Source organism: Pundamilia nyererei, unplaced genomic scaffold, assembly GCF_000239375.1.
Source record: "Pundamilia nyererei isolate P.nyererei 1_Seehausen unplaced genomic scaffold, PunNye1.0 scaffold00001, whole genome shotgun sequence".
Taxonomy (NCBI): domain Eukaryota; kingdom Metazoa; phylum Chordata; class Actinopteri; order Cichliformes; family Cichlidae; genus Pundamilia; species Pundamilia nyererei.
Window position 1 is genome coordinate 3,860,335 of NW_005187402.1, and position 14,706 is coordinate 3,875,040.

General features: G+C 40.4%; 1 protein-coding gene across 3 annotated transcripts in view; it reads left to right on the plus strand.

The window, feature by feature from the left end:
- Positions 1-4,801: 4,801 nt before the first annotated feature.
- guf1 (GTP binding elongation factor GUF1) overlaps positions 4,802-14,706 on the plus strand; it is a 14,483-nt gene continuing 4,578 nt past the window's right edge. Inside the window, exons 1-12 of one of the 3 annotated variants that reach the window (XM_013915858.1) lie at positions 4,802-4,922; positions 5,436-5,641; positions 5,944-6,055; positions 6,823-6,971; positions 7,846-7,926; positions 8,003-8,080; positions 8,167-8,250; positions 8,329-8,393; positions 8,485-8,688; positions 10,485-10,624; positions 10,848-10,971; positions 13,882-14,014. In XM_013915858.1, the coding sequence (XP_013771312.1) occupies positions 5,456-5,641; positions 5,944-6,055; positions 6,823-6,971; positions 7,846-7,926; positions 8,003-8,080; positions 8,167-8,250; positions 8,329-8,393; positions 8,485-8,688; positions 10,485-10,624; positions 10,848-10,971; positions 13,882-14,014 (1,356 nt within the window). In that variant the 5' untranslated portion in view covers positions 4,802-4,922; positions 5,436-5,455. Of the gene's footprint in view, positions 4,923-4,960; positions 5,642-5,943; positions 6,056-6,822; positions 6,972-7,845; positions 7,927-8,002; positions 8,081-8,166; positions 8,251-8,328; positions 8,394-8,484; positions 8,689-10,484; positions 10,625-10,847; positions 10,972-13,881; positions 14,015-14,706 lie in introns of those variants that run through there. The other 2 variants (XM_005719458.1, XM_013916020.1) reach the window with 2 other exon arrangements.

Here is a 14,706-nt window from a genome sequence, read left to right on the forward strand (position 1 = left end):
CCCCCCCGCGCCCCCCAATGTCCCTTGTGAGGCTCCGTAACATTGTAAGTTACGCCATATTTGGAACCCCGTTTTAACCCTACACGGCAACCCATGTACGTAACTACACATCAGGTTGCTGCATGACGCAATGACTTGACTGGCATGGAAGGTATATGGAATAGGGATAAAAGGAGTTTCCGGTTACTACAGAAGTTAGGACGTCGATTTCCCGCGGAAGTCTAAATCATGCTTTAGTTGTAGGCTCTGCAGAGATTCAACACAGAAGTATAAATCTATAATGCTAGCAAACACTTTGCGTATTTACACACCAGCAGAAACTAAACAACATGAACATTCATTTTTTAAAATGTAAGTTGGATGTTTACTCACCTTTTTGTTCTATTTTAGTCTCTTCTGAGTCCTTCCATTAAATATATATATATGAGATGTCAGTTATAGGCAGGAGACTGTTTCACAGAAACACCAACCAGCTAATACCAGAGTATTTATTCACGCCTTTATTACTTTACTTTTAGTTTAGTACATCTATTTATAATCAGGGGTAAAATCTGAATAATTTCATGGGTTTATTGCTCTTGTATAATACAAATGTTCATGTAACTCAGTCTTTAAAGTTAGGGAAGTATCTTGGTGGTGGTTAAAATCCTGCAAAAATGTCCTTTGATCTGTGAACAGTAAGAGGATGCTGGACTCCAAGAACGAGAAAAATGTATTGTTAAACCTGTTTTGCTCATGATTACTGTATATTGTGTGAGAAAAGTCATGTTCAGCCCCATATCAGCAGTCATACATGATACTCTGTGTAAGTTTTTTCATGACGTGATATACTTTTTCTTCACATGGGTATTTTAACTTAATTTCTCTTGATTTGTTTGTTGAAACAAACTTTGCATGGAGTCAAAATCTATGATTTTTACAATTTATTTTCATTATGTCCTTGGCTATAATTCATATTTCTCCAACATCCTGACAGAGTCTTAAACATTCCAGATAAAGGGATTGTTCACCAGGCGGATGCTTGATTCAGTGCACTTTTTAATAAAACATTATTTCAGTTCTTTATATCTGGTTTTTGTCCTGACTTTGGAGACAAGAACATAAATGAAGAGAATGAACTGCGTAGCTGCTTATTTTTCTTTTTAACTGTAAAGCGCTTAGTGAAGAAAGACACTGAAGATGGCTACTTTTGTTAGTCCTTTAAGTTCCAACCTTTCAGTCTACTGATGTACAAATGTTCAATTTATTTTTGTGTTGTTATATAAGTTCTGGGTACTTTTAATCACTGTGTTGGTGTGTTTTAAACTTGCTATTTAAAGAGCTAAAATTAACAGTGGATTGTAAAACGCCTTCACAAGTTTTGAACCACCATATATAGTTAATTCCTGAGCCTGCACAGTCATGTTAAAGTTTTCACAGGACTCTATTCAGTACTGCAAAAAGCTAAGTATACTGCTTCTATAGGATTTAAGATGGTAAGTAGCAGCCAGGTGCTGCTAATTGAATGCACAATGAACAATCTTCTTTGGAAAAACAAAAGTGGAGATGCTTGGCTGTAATGCACAGCACCACAATTAGGAAAAATGTTGATGTATATTGAGTTGACTATGAGGCCATCTGGCTCACAGCAGGGGCTTTGCCCAAATAAGGTCATACAACATGCAAATGATCCCAAGCAACATCATCTGAGTGAAACCCAGTGATGGGACCTTTAGAGAAACTCAATGAACTAAAGCAGCATTGAGAAAAAGAATGGGCCAAAATTCTGCATAGAAAGCGCTACTTTTTAAAGACTATTTTTACATTAAAGTTGTGATCTTTCGGGATCAGTAATGATGTTTATCCAGTCTTTAAGTGATGACGTAAGAGCCCTGCTTCCGGGTCCAAACTACTCTGCGTTTAATATGGCTGTTGTGTTTTTATCATGTTTTAATGTTTTGTATCTTGTTCTATTTAATCTCAACAAGCCCCTAAAAACCGTCAGTGATCACTGTCAGCCTCTGTTGGTTTTTATTGCTGCTGTTCATTTTAAAGCTCCGTTTTTAAGACCTTACAATGTAACTACAGCCCAGCCCATGCAGCAGTATATTAATGACTAACCTCGTATTGTGGATGGATTATCTCAGTTGTTCTCCTGACTGAAGTTTGGTCCATTTACAGCATGGTTGTCCCTAACCACTGGGAACCCTTAAGTTATCGTTCATCCTCCAGCTTCAATGTTTATATTATGTTAACCATAGCTGCATAGCTAGCCACAAAGTAGCACATCATTATATACCAGCTAGCCCAACTAAAGTAAAACTTTAAACGTGACTACTGTTTAGTTTTCTGTCTTCATTTATGTCTGAAGTGATAGCAGAGCTGTACATTTTAATCTTTTCAGAAATCTCTCAGTCAGAACATGCTATATTATGTTTAGTTGGAAACTAGCGAGCTAACTTCCTGATAAAATTTTTAATTCTGTTAAATTTAATAAACTCTGTTTTCATGGATTCCCAGATTTTAAATTTAACTGTTACGCCAGGCAGAGCAGCCACACTGATCATTTTATTAAATATGAAAGAATTTAGACAGTTTGTAACTGTGTGTTGCGCCAGTGTTTGTTTTACTTTGGGACCTGAAGCAGAGTTTGGACCCAGAAACAGCTAATGACGTCAGACTTAAAGACTGGATTGGGAGATGAGGGTGGAGTTATTAGCTAACATTAACTGGCTTGGTTAGCATGGTGCATCCAAAGAATGTATGGGTGGATCACATAGACACAAAAACCTGCTATTGGTGGTATATCACCCAAAAAAACTCAACCCACTAGAATTTCCCTCATCAAAACTGGAAGACAGACCTCTTGATGTTCTATTAGTACAATGAGCCGTACAACAATCAAACAAATTATGTCAAATAATTGCATTAAAGTGCTCTAAATGGCAGACACCACAAATATGGTTCAAAGATCCAGTTCACTGAATCAGTTCAGAGTGAATTTGCTGAGGTTACACCTAAGAGACAGCTGCATGTAACCCACCTGGCAGCCAGAGCATTCCTGCGCATTATAATCCACTTCAATGCTTAATATAATTTAAACAAGTGAAGGGAAGCAGGAAATTAAATTATAGACCAGAGACTAAAACTCACCAGGTTTTCTGTAGCAGGTTATAAACATGTTTATTTCTGCTGTTACAGGGCTTCCTAACATCTAGTCTAATGGGACTGACTCAGCCTCAGGTTCTCATTCAAAGAACTAGTTTTCTTGCCACATTGGCTCCATCTCCGAGGTCACCGTTTTTCATGCTTTCATAGGGAAACAATGTATTTTACAAAGTGTTTATTTCATATTTCAGACCTAGTAGAAAGTCGGATTCTGTCTTTCTATATCTTTTCAGTGAAGCTAGTTAACATGTCAGCATTGGGAATTGCTATATAAACAAATAACAGGGGTTGTAAGATATCATTTAGGTGTATCCTTTAAAGCACAGTTTCTTGAATCCATTCAAGTTCGATGGTATTTGAAATGAATCTGAAATGTGTTATATTAGTATTTTGAGAACAGCTCTCAACTGTAGCTCAGTTCACAACAGCTCTGTAGGCTCCTGGGACCACAAGTGATGCAACTCGGCCCTTCCTCAGTAGAAGAGGATTTGTTGTCAACCAGTGCTCCTCGGCTGACAGGAACTATCATTATGAGCGTGTTGGCAAAACCCACAAAAAGCCCTGTGGCGCTGAGCTGTTAATGCAAAGCTCGCTGAAGTTTCATTTTTCCATCCACACTGTGGGTGAGCTGTGGTCTGACAGAAATCAGTGCTGACGGACGTTTTATTTCACGACATCCATTTTACACAAAAAAAACTAAAAATGGTGTAACGAGGCTGAAAGATTCATATGAGTGGAAAGTAATCAGTGCATATGAAGGTCCTCCTTTTTGTCTTCTTGGAATACAGGAAGCTCACTGGGATTTTTCTGGTGAAAAAATCCAGCCAGATAACATAATTCAATTAAATTCAGTTTTATTTATAAAATTAGGCTCCTAAATCCTTGTCTGATGAATCCTAAGGGTTCAGTACCCAGAGAGGTTTTCTACTTTTTCAAATGTAACCTTAAGAACACACGAAAAACATTTTTACAGGTCATAAACATGTCAAGTTTCTTTTTAATCTCTTAGCATGTTCCAATTCTATTGTTTAACTGAGCAAACATAATAGCTGCAGTTGTATTTCTGCAGTTAAGCACTGCTCAAATGCTTCTGCAAAAAAAGTTCTAAAAGTGGGATAAAATAGGTTATTTGATGCAACAAGTGTATAATAGCCACTAACATTGTTTGTGTTGGGTGACCAGAGGAGTGGTGCCTTTGACCCCCATGTTTCTCCCCCATGACTGCACCCCTGGTTTTACACTAGTTTTATACTATATCAAAGTATATTAAAGTTTTAACACTGCAAAGAATTACACGTGCACGATGTCTTGCATACCAACAGACAGTCCTGTTTCTGAGAGATTTATGACCGGCATCATTTTTTATTATGCGGGAGAAACGAGGCAGAAGCGCCTTTGATGAATGAGGCGATGTCTTTGAAACGGATGAATGCAACACGTTACATTTAAAAGCCTGCCATTTATTATCGAAAGCAAAACAGCTTTCAATCAAACGCGTCGCCCAGTTTAAAAGTCTCACGTTTTGAAAAGGGGAAAGATGATTGCATGACAGGCAGAAGCGGGGACTAGCAGAGGCTTATTATCTGTGCTGGCACAAAGAAGAGAGGCATAATCTATTCTTGTGCGAGAGGCAGTTTCGTTGTCATAGCAACTGATATCCATTTTTATCCTTCATCTGACAGCCTGAGTGGGCGGGACTTCCACCTGTCAGTTATTTCCAAAGGTATTTTTATGCGGTGACAGTTGACCCCTGGACGCTTTCGATGGTTTCAAACGTGAGTGTAAAAATATTATTGCGGCATTAATCACTATGGACACTGCTGTATAATATTTAGAAAAGCACTAGCCTGACCTGGGGTCGTATTAGCCTTTTTTTTTATTTTTTACATCCTTTCACATGAACAGCAGCAGTCGAGCTAGCTTTATCGACATTAGTGTCATCTCGGCAGATTAGAAGGGAGGTGCGCTAACCTTTGCTGAGTGTACATTTGAATTAAAGAGATGTTTTTGCTTTCTGTGCTGGACTAAACGAAAACGGAAGTTATTGTAAGGCTTCCTCTTGTTGTGTTGCGCCTCTCTTGATAAACGAACAACATTTCCCAGAAGTCCTTGCCGCTGACCTGTCACCCAAAATGTCAGCCCTCTGAAAGCAAATGCGCCGGGGTTATTATGATTACAGTGCTCTTTCTTTTAAAGTTTCGTTTATACATATAATTCGTATATTTAATTGTATCGCGTGAATATTACATCATCGTTATTTCTCCTCCCTGTCTTCTTCATGGCGTGAGGCTACAAGCGGAACCGAAACATGTCGTTTTCTATGGTGAAACGGTGCTGTGGGACGCCCCTGTTTAGACGTGTGCTGCAGTTTAAAATGTGCAGAAGGAAGAATCAAGACTCTAATGTGACCTACACAGTGTTCAGACACCGCTGGATGAAAGCACTGCCTGTGCTATGCAGCAGCTCCAGAAGGCTAAGCACCCAGTCCGACAAGGTAATAAACTGCTGGGACCTGGTACTGTCAGCGTGAACTAGATACAATAAACATTGATAATGATAATATTAATAATTATAACCAGGTACACTGGTGTTACAGTCTGGAAAGGACTCTGAGAGTACAGCCAAGGAGCTGCACAGTCATAAAGTTGTTGCCTCCATTAGCCAGTAGCTCTCTGTTTGTCGCCCCCAGAGAACCATAAGCTGCAGTTACTGAACAAAGTGTGCAGCATGGCTTTAGGTGGAGTACTATAATACAGCTGTTCAGTGCACGCACGCTTCTGCTGTTTTGCTTTTAAGGATGCTGTGGACCTGTCCAAATTCCCTGTGGACAGAATCAGGAACTTCTGCATCATCGCCCATATTGATCACGGGAAAAGCACCTTGGCTGACAGACTGCTGGAAATGACTGGTATGTTTGCTCTCCACACTCTACACTGTCAGCTTTTCACCTTTTCATTTTTTAGCAAATCCAAATTAATCATAATTTATTTTTATTTTTTTAAACGTCCAGGAGGTAGAAGTTGACACAAACTTGTAATATTGCTCCTGTCGAGAGTGCTCCGTGGAGTGAAACTCCACAGTGTCCTCTACTTAAGGGTAAAAGTAACAAAGAAACAAATGTGAGGCAAAGAGCAGGGTTGTGTGATGCAGTGTCACACATATTTCTGATGCTAAGAGGTGGTCTGAAATTTGAGAAATAAACGCATCCAAAAACAGGAGAAACTTGGAATTTAATGTGTGAGGACAAATCAGTTGTATTTGACTTTGGTTTCATTTCAGCATAACTAGATCAAGGATTGAGGGGAGCGTGACTTGATGGCTTTCTATAACTGTCAACGTGTTGTAACTGTTTTCAGCTGCTGCCTAGTCTGGAGTTCACTGGGGATGAGCCCATACATCACTGCTACCCTTTTTCAGCCACACACTTCATTTGAGACTCACATGTACTCTGTGACTTAAGTTCATATTCTTCCCTGGGACATTATGTCAGTATATGAGCGATGTGGTATGAGCAATCTAAAGTACGACCCCTGGTCACCCTACTCCTGCTGCTGGAGGCCCGATAGCACCTCTCACACACGTCAGGGAGCACCCGTCAGCAGTTCACATTTTTTGGTGTTGCATATGTTGAAACTAATTCATGTCATTTTCACTGATGGTGTCACTAACAAACAGGTGCGATAGCGAAGACGGAAAAGAACAAACAGGTGCTGGACAAGCTGCAGGTAGAGCGAGAGAGGGGGATAACCGTAAAGGCCCAGACAGCGTCTTTGTTTTACAACCACGAGGGGCAGCGGTACCTCCTGAACCTCATTGACACCCCGGTAAGGAGAGGTGTACGTTGGTATACTAAGTAGCAAATTCAATAGAACCGGGCTTTGTTGCGTTAACTGGCCCGACGAACCTAAAACCCCCTTCACAGCTGACAGGTGTCACAATGGCAGTTATCAGCTGTTGCATGCATCGTTTCACTCTCTTTTCCCACAAAATCAAAAGAGTTACACCCTTCTCCACTCAGAGACATTATCAGAGGAACAGGTGCAGCAGATCTATAATGAGCATTCAAATAAAACACTGTTGCTGCAAGTATGATGAGAGTAAAGCTGAGAAAAGTCATTAACCAATCTCCACTTCACTTAGTGGAGGAAAAAAAGAATATTTAGTATAATATATTTACTTTAGCGCTTCCTGACAGTCGATGTGACATTTGCCATCAGGTCAAAGTGAAATTTATCTTATTGATTGAAAAGGTATTCTTAGTGATAAATAGCTTACAGACTTATCAATGTTCAAGTCTGAGCTCATTCGTTGCAAATCTATCTGTGTAAAAGAGCCTCTGCAGCATTGGGACCAAGAATAAAAACAGTTATAGATTTTCTGCATCACCAACTGAATACATGCAAATTCGCATAACAATGTGAACACACAGTTTGCACTGCTGTAATTTTAGAGCATGGCTTCCTCCATCTTTGGTAGCTCAAAAGTTTGCATGTATGAAATATATTCTTTCTGCAGAGGATATGTTGAACTCTTTAAGAGCACTTCCACATAGTTACAGACATACTGTTGAAACTGCACTTATTAAAATCAAAATGAGCTGTATGTGGCCCAAAGATGAGTTTGTGATCCCCGGGCTAACATGCCATTTTCCCGTAAAGTTGTTTTTGCTCAAGCTGTGCATGTGAATCTTCTCCTCAGGGTCACGTCGACTTCAGCTACGAAGTGTCTCGCTCGATTTCTGCTTGCCAGGGTGTCCTGTTGATCGTTGATGCCAATCAGGTACTAAAATATGCTTTCTTTGTCATGTGCTTGCTGCATAAGTGTGAAGATTTTAATTTTTTGCTGTCGTGTGAAGGGCATTCAGGCACAAACTGTTGCTAACTTCTACCTGGCATTTGAAGCTCAGCTGACAATCATTCCCGTCATCAATAAGGTACGATCTGACCTTCCACTGTTTGGGTTTGTTACACGCTATCGTTATAGTCGAACACATGTTTGATTCTGGTGCGTCTCCTTCAGATTGATTTGAAAAATGCTGATCCAGAGCGGGTGGAGTCACAGATTGAAAAGGTGTTTGATATTCCACGCGAAGAATGCATCAGGGTGAGCACTTGCTGCAAAAGCTGCTCTTCACTTTGCTTTGAGTCACTTTTCTGAGAAATGTCTCCGTGTGTTCTTCAGATTTCAGCTAAACTTGGAACAAATGTTGACAAGGTGCTCCAAGCTGTTGTAAACAGGATTCCACCGTAAGAAGGCTCTGCTGGTTTTACTCCTTGTCTGAAAAATATTTGATATAAAACAAAAACACAAACGTAAAATGTTACTACTTTTTCACAGGCCCATAGCGAGCACTGAAGACCCATTTAAAGCCTTAGTGTTTGACTCCAATTTTGACCACTACAGAGGAGTCGTGGCCAACATTGCCGTGTTTGGAGGTCGGGTCAAAAAAGGGGACAAGATCGTGTCGGCACATCTCGGAAAAGCCTACGAGGTCAACGAGCTAGGCCTTCTCCGGCCAGATGAGCACCCAACGCAGAAGCTGTACGCTCTGTTAATCCTCCACTCATTTTTCCCATTTCTTTTCATTTCCACTAAAACTGACTTTAGGATTCATCTCATGAGCTCTGCTACAGTCAGTGATCGTAACGTTTTACATAAATAAAAACTAAACTACTTTCAGCAAATTTATATGAAAAAGAGTTTCCAATGCAAGGGATGAAAACTTGCCTGATTACCTGATTTAAGTTTGGCTGCTGTCCCCTTAAAGGTGGTCTTTTATCACGTAGCTCCTACACTGTGAGAAAACAGTGACCCGTCATCCTCAGGTTCAGAACGACGAAGCTCTAAGGAGCCCAATCTAGTGCTGGAGGTGAGGAAAGATGGTGAGGAAGGAAGTGAAGACGTTATACTTGAGAGCGTGAGCTTTAAAGAACATTTTAGGTTCATTCCTGACTCGATGTGCCGCCTTCAGTATTTTTCACGTGCACACTTTTGAAAGTGATAATTATCAGCAGGAAGATGGAGTCAGTTTGACACTGACGTTGATGTTTACCCTCTCTGTGAGTTTGCAGCCCATGGGGAAACAGCAGATGTGCATATGGACATGGTCAGAACAGAACCTCCAAAGAACAATCAAAATACAGCAGGAGCCCTGGAATGTTTATGCCATAGAATGTGTATATAAAAGATGGACCTACTCATTAATTGGTTAGTAAAACCTACAGCCGAGCATTTCCACTGTTGCCATCTTGATGTTTTGAGCAATGGGCAGGTCTGACAGAAACTGAGGGACACTGCACAGCAGTATGTCAACAGCATGGTAAAGCACACTCTGCTTTATGCTCCTACTGGACATTAATGACAATTTTGTTGTATTCAGTATGACTTGGCAGTAACATTTGATACTTTAAACCAGCGGGCCCCAACCTTTTTTGCGCCACAGACCGGTTTAATGTCAGAGAATATTTTCATGGACCGGCCTTTAAGGTGTCGCGGATAAATACAACAAAATAAAATGACCCGACTAAGACAAAAACTGTGGTATTTTGTAAACATAATAATAAATGTGAATCCACTGTGTAATTGTGTAACTTTATTAGCAGCGTCATCCTGAAATGCGCCAACAACACTGAAAGTTATGGTAACGCATAAATATTTCTTTCAAAATAAGACACACAACTACAACACGGGAAGAGACCCAGGGAAACAGAGTTAACGATAAAAATCCCGAAAACCATAAATTTCACACCTGAGCCTCAACTCTCGTGGCCCGGTACCAAATGACTCACGGACCAGTACCGGTCCATGGCCCAGGGGTTGGGGACCGCTGCTCTAAACCCATCATGAATGTGTTTGCTGGAAGTCTTGGAGCTTGGAAGTAGACTTCTTTTTAAAACCACAAAATTCACCACACTACACAAAACTCACTTCTTGGCTTTACTGTTATGACATATAGGCCATGTCCATCTTTTATCTACAGGTTATGCTCACAGCACTTTACAATGAGATGACCTTATGTGGGATATCAACCAAATTTAAAAGGTTAAACTGGGTAAATTATTAGTTATTATTTTATGGTGGGAGTCGGCAAACATTTTGATCACACCTTATCATTATTTTTTGTATGCTTTCTCTGATTTCTCAGAGTCTACCTTTGACAATAATTACTGTTATTTTATTTTATCAGCTACTTGAACTATTGAATATACAGACCAACATTTCCAAAATAACCACAGGTTAAAAAAATCAGTTTCATTTACAGGTGTGCAGAGGTTTTTGCAAAATAAAGACTGAAGGTTGTAAATTAGTGTTGCTTTCTGAGGTTGGCTTTTTGGTAGATTTGCAGGTCAGGTGGGTTACATCATAGCAGGGATGAAGGACGTGAAAGAGGCCCAGATCGGTGACACACTCTACCTGCATGAACAGCCAGTCGAAGCTCTCCCAGGATTCAAACCTGCCAAAGCCATGGTCTTTGCTGGTAAGAAGTGTCCTTTCTGTTTCAATGAGAAAAATAAAAAAGATTAAGAACTTGAGCTAATGTAACCATTTCTACATAAACACTGTGAGATGGTAATAATGTGAAGCTTAGTCCTGAGTACTTCGAAAGAACTGGATAAAGATGAAAGTCCTTTGTGTTTCCACTGTGATGCAGGAGTCTTGTTTCCTGCTGATGTACACTCTCTATTTTTCCCGTCCCTCAGGCATGTATCCAATGGACCAGTCAGAATACACTGGCCTCCGCAGCGCCATTGAAAGACTGACCCTGAATGACTCAAGTGTCGCAGTGCAAAGAGACAGCAGTCTGGCCCTGGGGGCAGGATGGAGGTTGGCATGAATGTTTTTTGAATTAGACTAAAAATGATACCCAGCCAAGGATTGGGCTGTTGGGTGTCATGTAGGGGTGAATGGAAACAAAGTGTTTGGGTAATTAAGACACTGAGGTGTGGACACACAAATGTTTAGTTCCCACTTACGAGATTTGCAGATACACAATCAGCACTTTCTTGGCCATTCTCAAAACAACAGTAAATGATGAGCGTTCTCGCACTGTAAAAGTATTGAAAACATTCAAATTTCCCATTTATGTTAGTGTTCAGGCACTTGGTACAGGGTGAAAGCACCTTTGGCAGCAGGCACCACTGACAGCATCACGGCTTTTTTGGAATGACCCCTACAAGCTTGGCACACTACAGTTTTGGAAATATCTTCTATTTTTCTTGGCAGAGTCGTTTAAGCTTAACGAGATTGGTTAGTTAGGTCAGGGCACAGCCTTTGGTCTCTTGAGAGGTTCTCTATCAACTTTAAGTCCAGACTCTGGACTCTAGCTGGGCCACACCAGGACTGTTTTTCATGTTTTCTTGGCAGTCTGTGTTGGGTCATCATCTTCTTGAAATGTAAACCTTTGCCCCAGCCTGAGATCCTCCTGAGCACACAAGGTGACAATCAGAGGCTGGTCTCCTCAACACATGCCACCGAGATGTGTGAGAGTGTGGCAGAGTAATCAATTTTAAACCAGAAGACTTTGATAAAGTTAAACTTTTCTCAGGGCGAACGACTGAAGTGTCTGCCAGTTACAGTGAAAGATACTGTTACTGATTCACTTACGATAGGGTGGTAAATGCATTATAGGGTTACCTTGGTAACCAGAGACTGGAATGTCTGCTAGCAACTAGGGCTGCCACGATTAGTCGACTAGTCACGATTACGTCGAATATCAAAATCGTCGACGATTAATTTAATAGTCGACGTGTCGTTTGAAGCTGAGAGTGTAATAACGGACTGAAACAGAAGATGGCAGCACTGCATGTACAAGGATGCCAGCTGCCGTTAAACACCAAAGAAGGAGAAACTGTGTCCCAGAATTCATAGCGGGCCCATCGCAGCCCTGGTCAGTTTCCAACAATGGTGGCAGCTGGTTAGTTTTAATATTACTCTTATTATTCTTTCTGGGTCACAAAATAAACGTTTTACATATTTTCACGTGAGAATGTAGCAGCGTAAACTTCAAATATCTGCTCAGTTTATCAAGACACCACATATTTTCAAAAGCGCTCCAATCACTTAGATAACTTAAAAATGTTGTTTGGCTTTTTTCAGTGTTTTATTTGTTCCTGAGTAAATCGGTTTGGATGAGATTAAAGTTAGTTTTTACACAGCTGAATAAACATCAAGCAGACAGCTGATTATCAGAAGTGTGAGAATCTACTCCGGTGTCCTGTTATATTTTAGACAGCAAGGAGCAGACGGCTGAGTTTATTAAACTCCACCGAAACAACCTGCAAATTTCATTAAAATTTAATAAACTATCATCTTGTCTTTATTTTTGGTTAGCACAAACAATAATGTGTGCAATAAGCTGTACGTTTTACGTTGAATGGATGCATGATCTGATTAGTCGACTAATCGCAAAAATAATCACCGACTAGTCGACTATCAAAATAATTGTTTGTGGCAGCCCTACTAGCAACTGACCATCAGCAACAACCAAGATTTGTCTCAGATTACTTAGACTAGCCGGGAAGCCAGATATTCGAGGACTGTTGGTGTGCCAAGATTTTTCTTTGAGAAGGTCAGAGGCTGCCACACTCTTTGGGCAGCTTCATCTCATTTTTGTTTATCTTCCTCTGATCTGAGTCTTGACAGAGTTCTGTCTGTCAGTCTGCCACGCACTATCAACTCAAAGATACCACACTCCTCCATACTTAGATATGGAGGACAAACACAGACTGTGTTTGTGTACTTAGTCAAAAAGTTGTCTCTAGAATGCTGTGCACTGTTTTCCCTCAGTGGTCTCCATCTTGCCTACATGAGGAGAAAAAGAGGGACACAGGATACATCAATGAAACAGACTGTGATGCTAATAGCTTGACAGCTTACTTTTTTTTTCTGGATTGGCGTTATTTAGTTGTGTTTTTTGGTGTTTTTGTGCATTAAATGATCATCTGTAATGCACAAGAATCTGGAATTACGTGTGCTCAGCAACACATGTTCAGTTCAATTTAATTCAATCTTATTTATATAACATCAAATCACAGTCAAAGTCAAAAGTAAGGTAAAGACCCTAAAATAATGTAGAGAACTCCCAACACGAGAATACCCCCTATGAGCAAGCACTTTGCGACAGTGGGAAGGAAAAACTCCCTTTTAACAGGAAGAAACCTCCAGCAGAACCAGGCTCAGGGAGGGGCGGGGCCATCTGCTGTGGCAGAATGTGGCAGTTAGCATGACCGTCCCAAACAGTAAAATCCTCATTTCCCATTAATGCCCAGCTTTCTGGTTGACCAAGTTTTTAAATGAAGTCTGAAAAAAAAAATCGCAAAAGTTTACAAAAGCTGTTTTCTGCTTTGTCACTTTGGACGTTTGTGTGTTTATTGATGAGAAAATTAATGAGCTGAATCCAGTTTAATATTCTGTCATGATTTTGTTCACAAACTTTAACAACAAATGATTAATCGGGGAAACATAACTTTCCTTAGGACATACTGGGTGTTGCCAGATTACTCAGCCAAGTACGAGTCTGTTTATTATCTCAGGTCACATTATCAGTCCAGATGATGTACATTCGATTCTGTTCGTGGGCGTGATTTAGACAATCTAAATGTACAACACTGTGCTGGGATAGCAATGAGTCTTACTTACTGTTGAACTGTTTCCAAACGGCCTCTTTCTAATTAAAAGCCTGAATATCAATTATGAAGCTCGAGTGCACCTGTGGACCTTCCTGTCCCCCTGCAGACTTGGCTTCCTGGGTCTCCTCCATATGGAGGTGTTCAATCAGAGGCTGGAGCAGGAATACAATGCTTCTGTTATCGTGACTGCGCCCACCGTGCCCTACAAGGCTGTGCTCTCCTCAGCCAAACTCATCAAGGTAAGAGCCATTCCACACTCGTATATCTTCTAGCCTTGCTGCAGAGCTTGGCTCACGCTGATTTCATCAAAAAGCAAGTTTCAGCTGACTTGGAAATTGATTATGGATGAAGGCTGTCTGGTGTCACTGGCTTGCTTCCTGTAAAATGATATAGTGTAGGAGCTACCTGATGGGAAATGGTGCAGAATGTTCTAACGCTAATGGGAAAACACAAAGCATGCTGAAGTCCCTCTGTTACGTATCGTGCACTCAGCTCTATAAATAGTTGGACCATTAAACGTTTTATTATTATTTTTGTAATATCGCCTCTCTGCATCATTTTAAATCAAACATTCACAGTGTGATTAAAGTTTAGACTTTCAGCTTTTTATTTAAGGGGTTTAGCAAAGATATTTTATTAACATTTTAGGATTCACAGCCATATTCATGCATAGTCTCTGATTTCCAGAGCCCCAAAAGTAACTGGACAAACTAACAGAATTTTAAATATAATGATTTTTTTTCTCAGATGAAAATCCTTTCCCGCCTGTGTTAGACCTTTAATGCAGCAACCTTCAGTTGCTGCTTGCTTGTCTCTCTGCATTCATTTTAGTCTTCACTAACTAAAGAGCAGCTCTACTGGGTTAAAATCAGGTGACTGACTTGGCCATTGAAGAATATCCCATTTCTTTGCTATATGTTGTTATTCATTT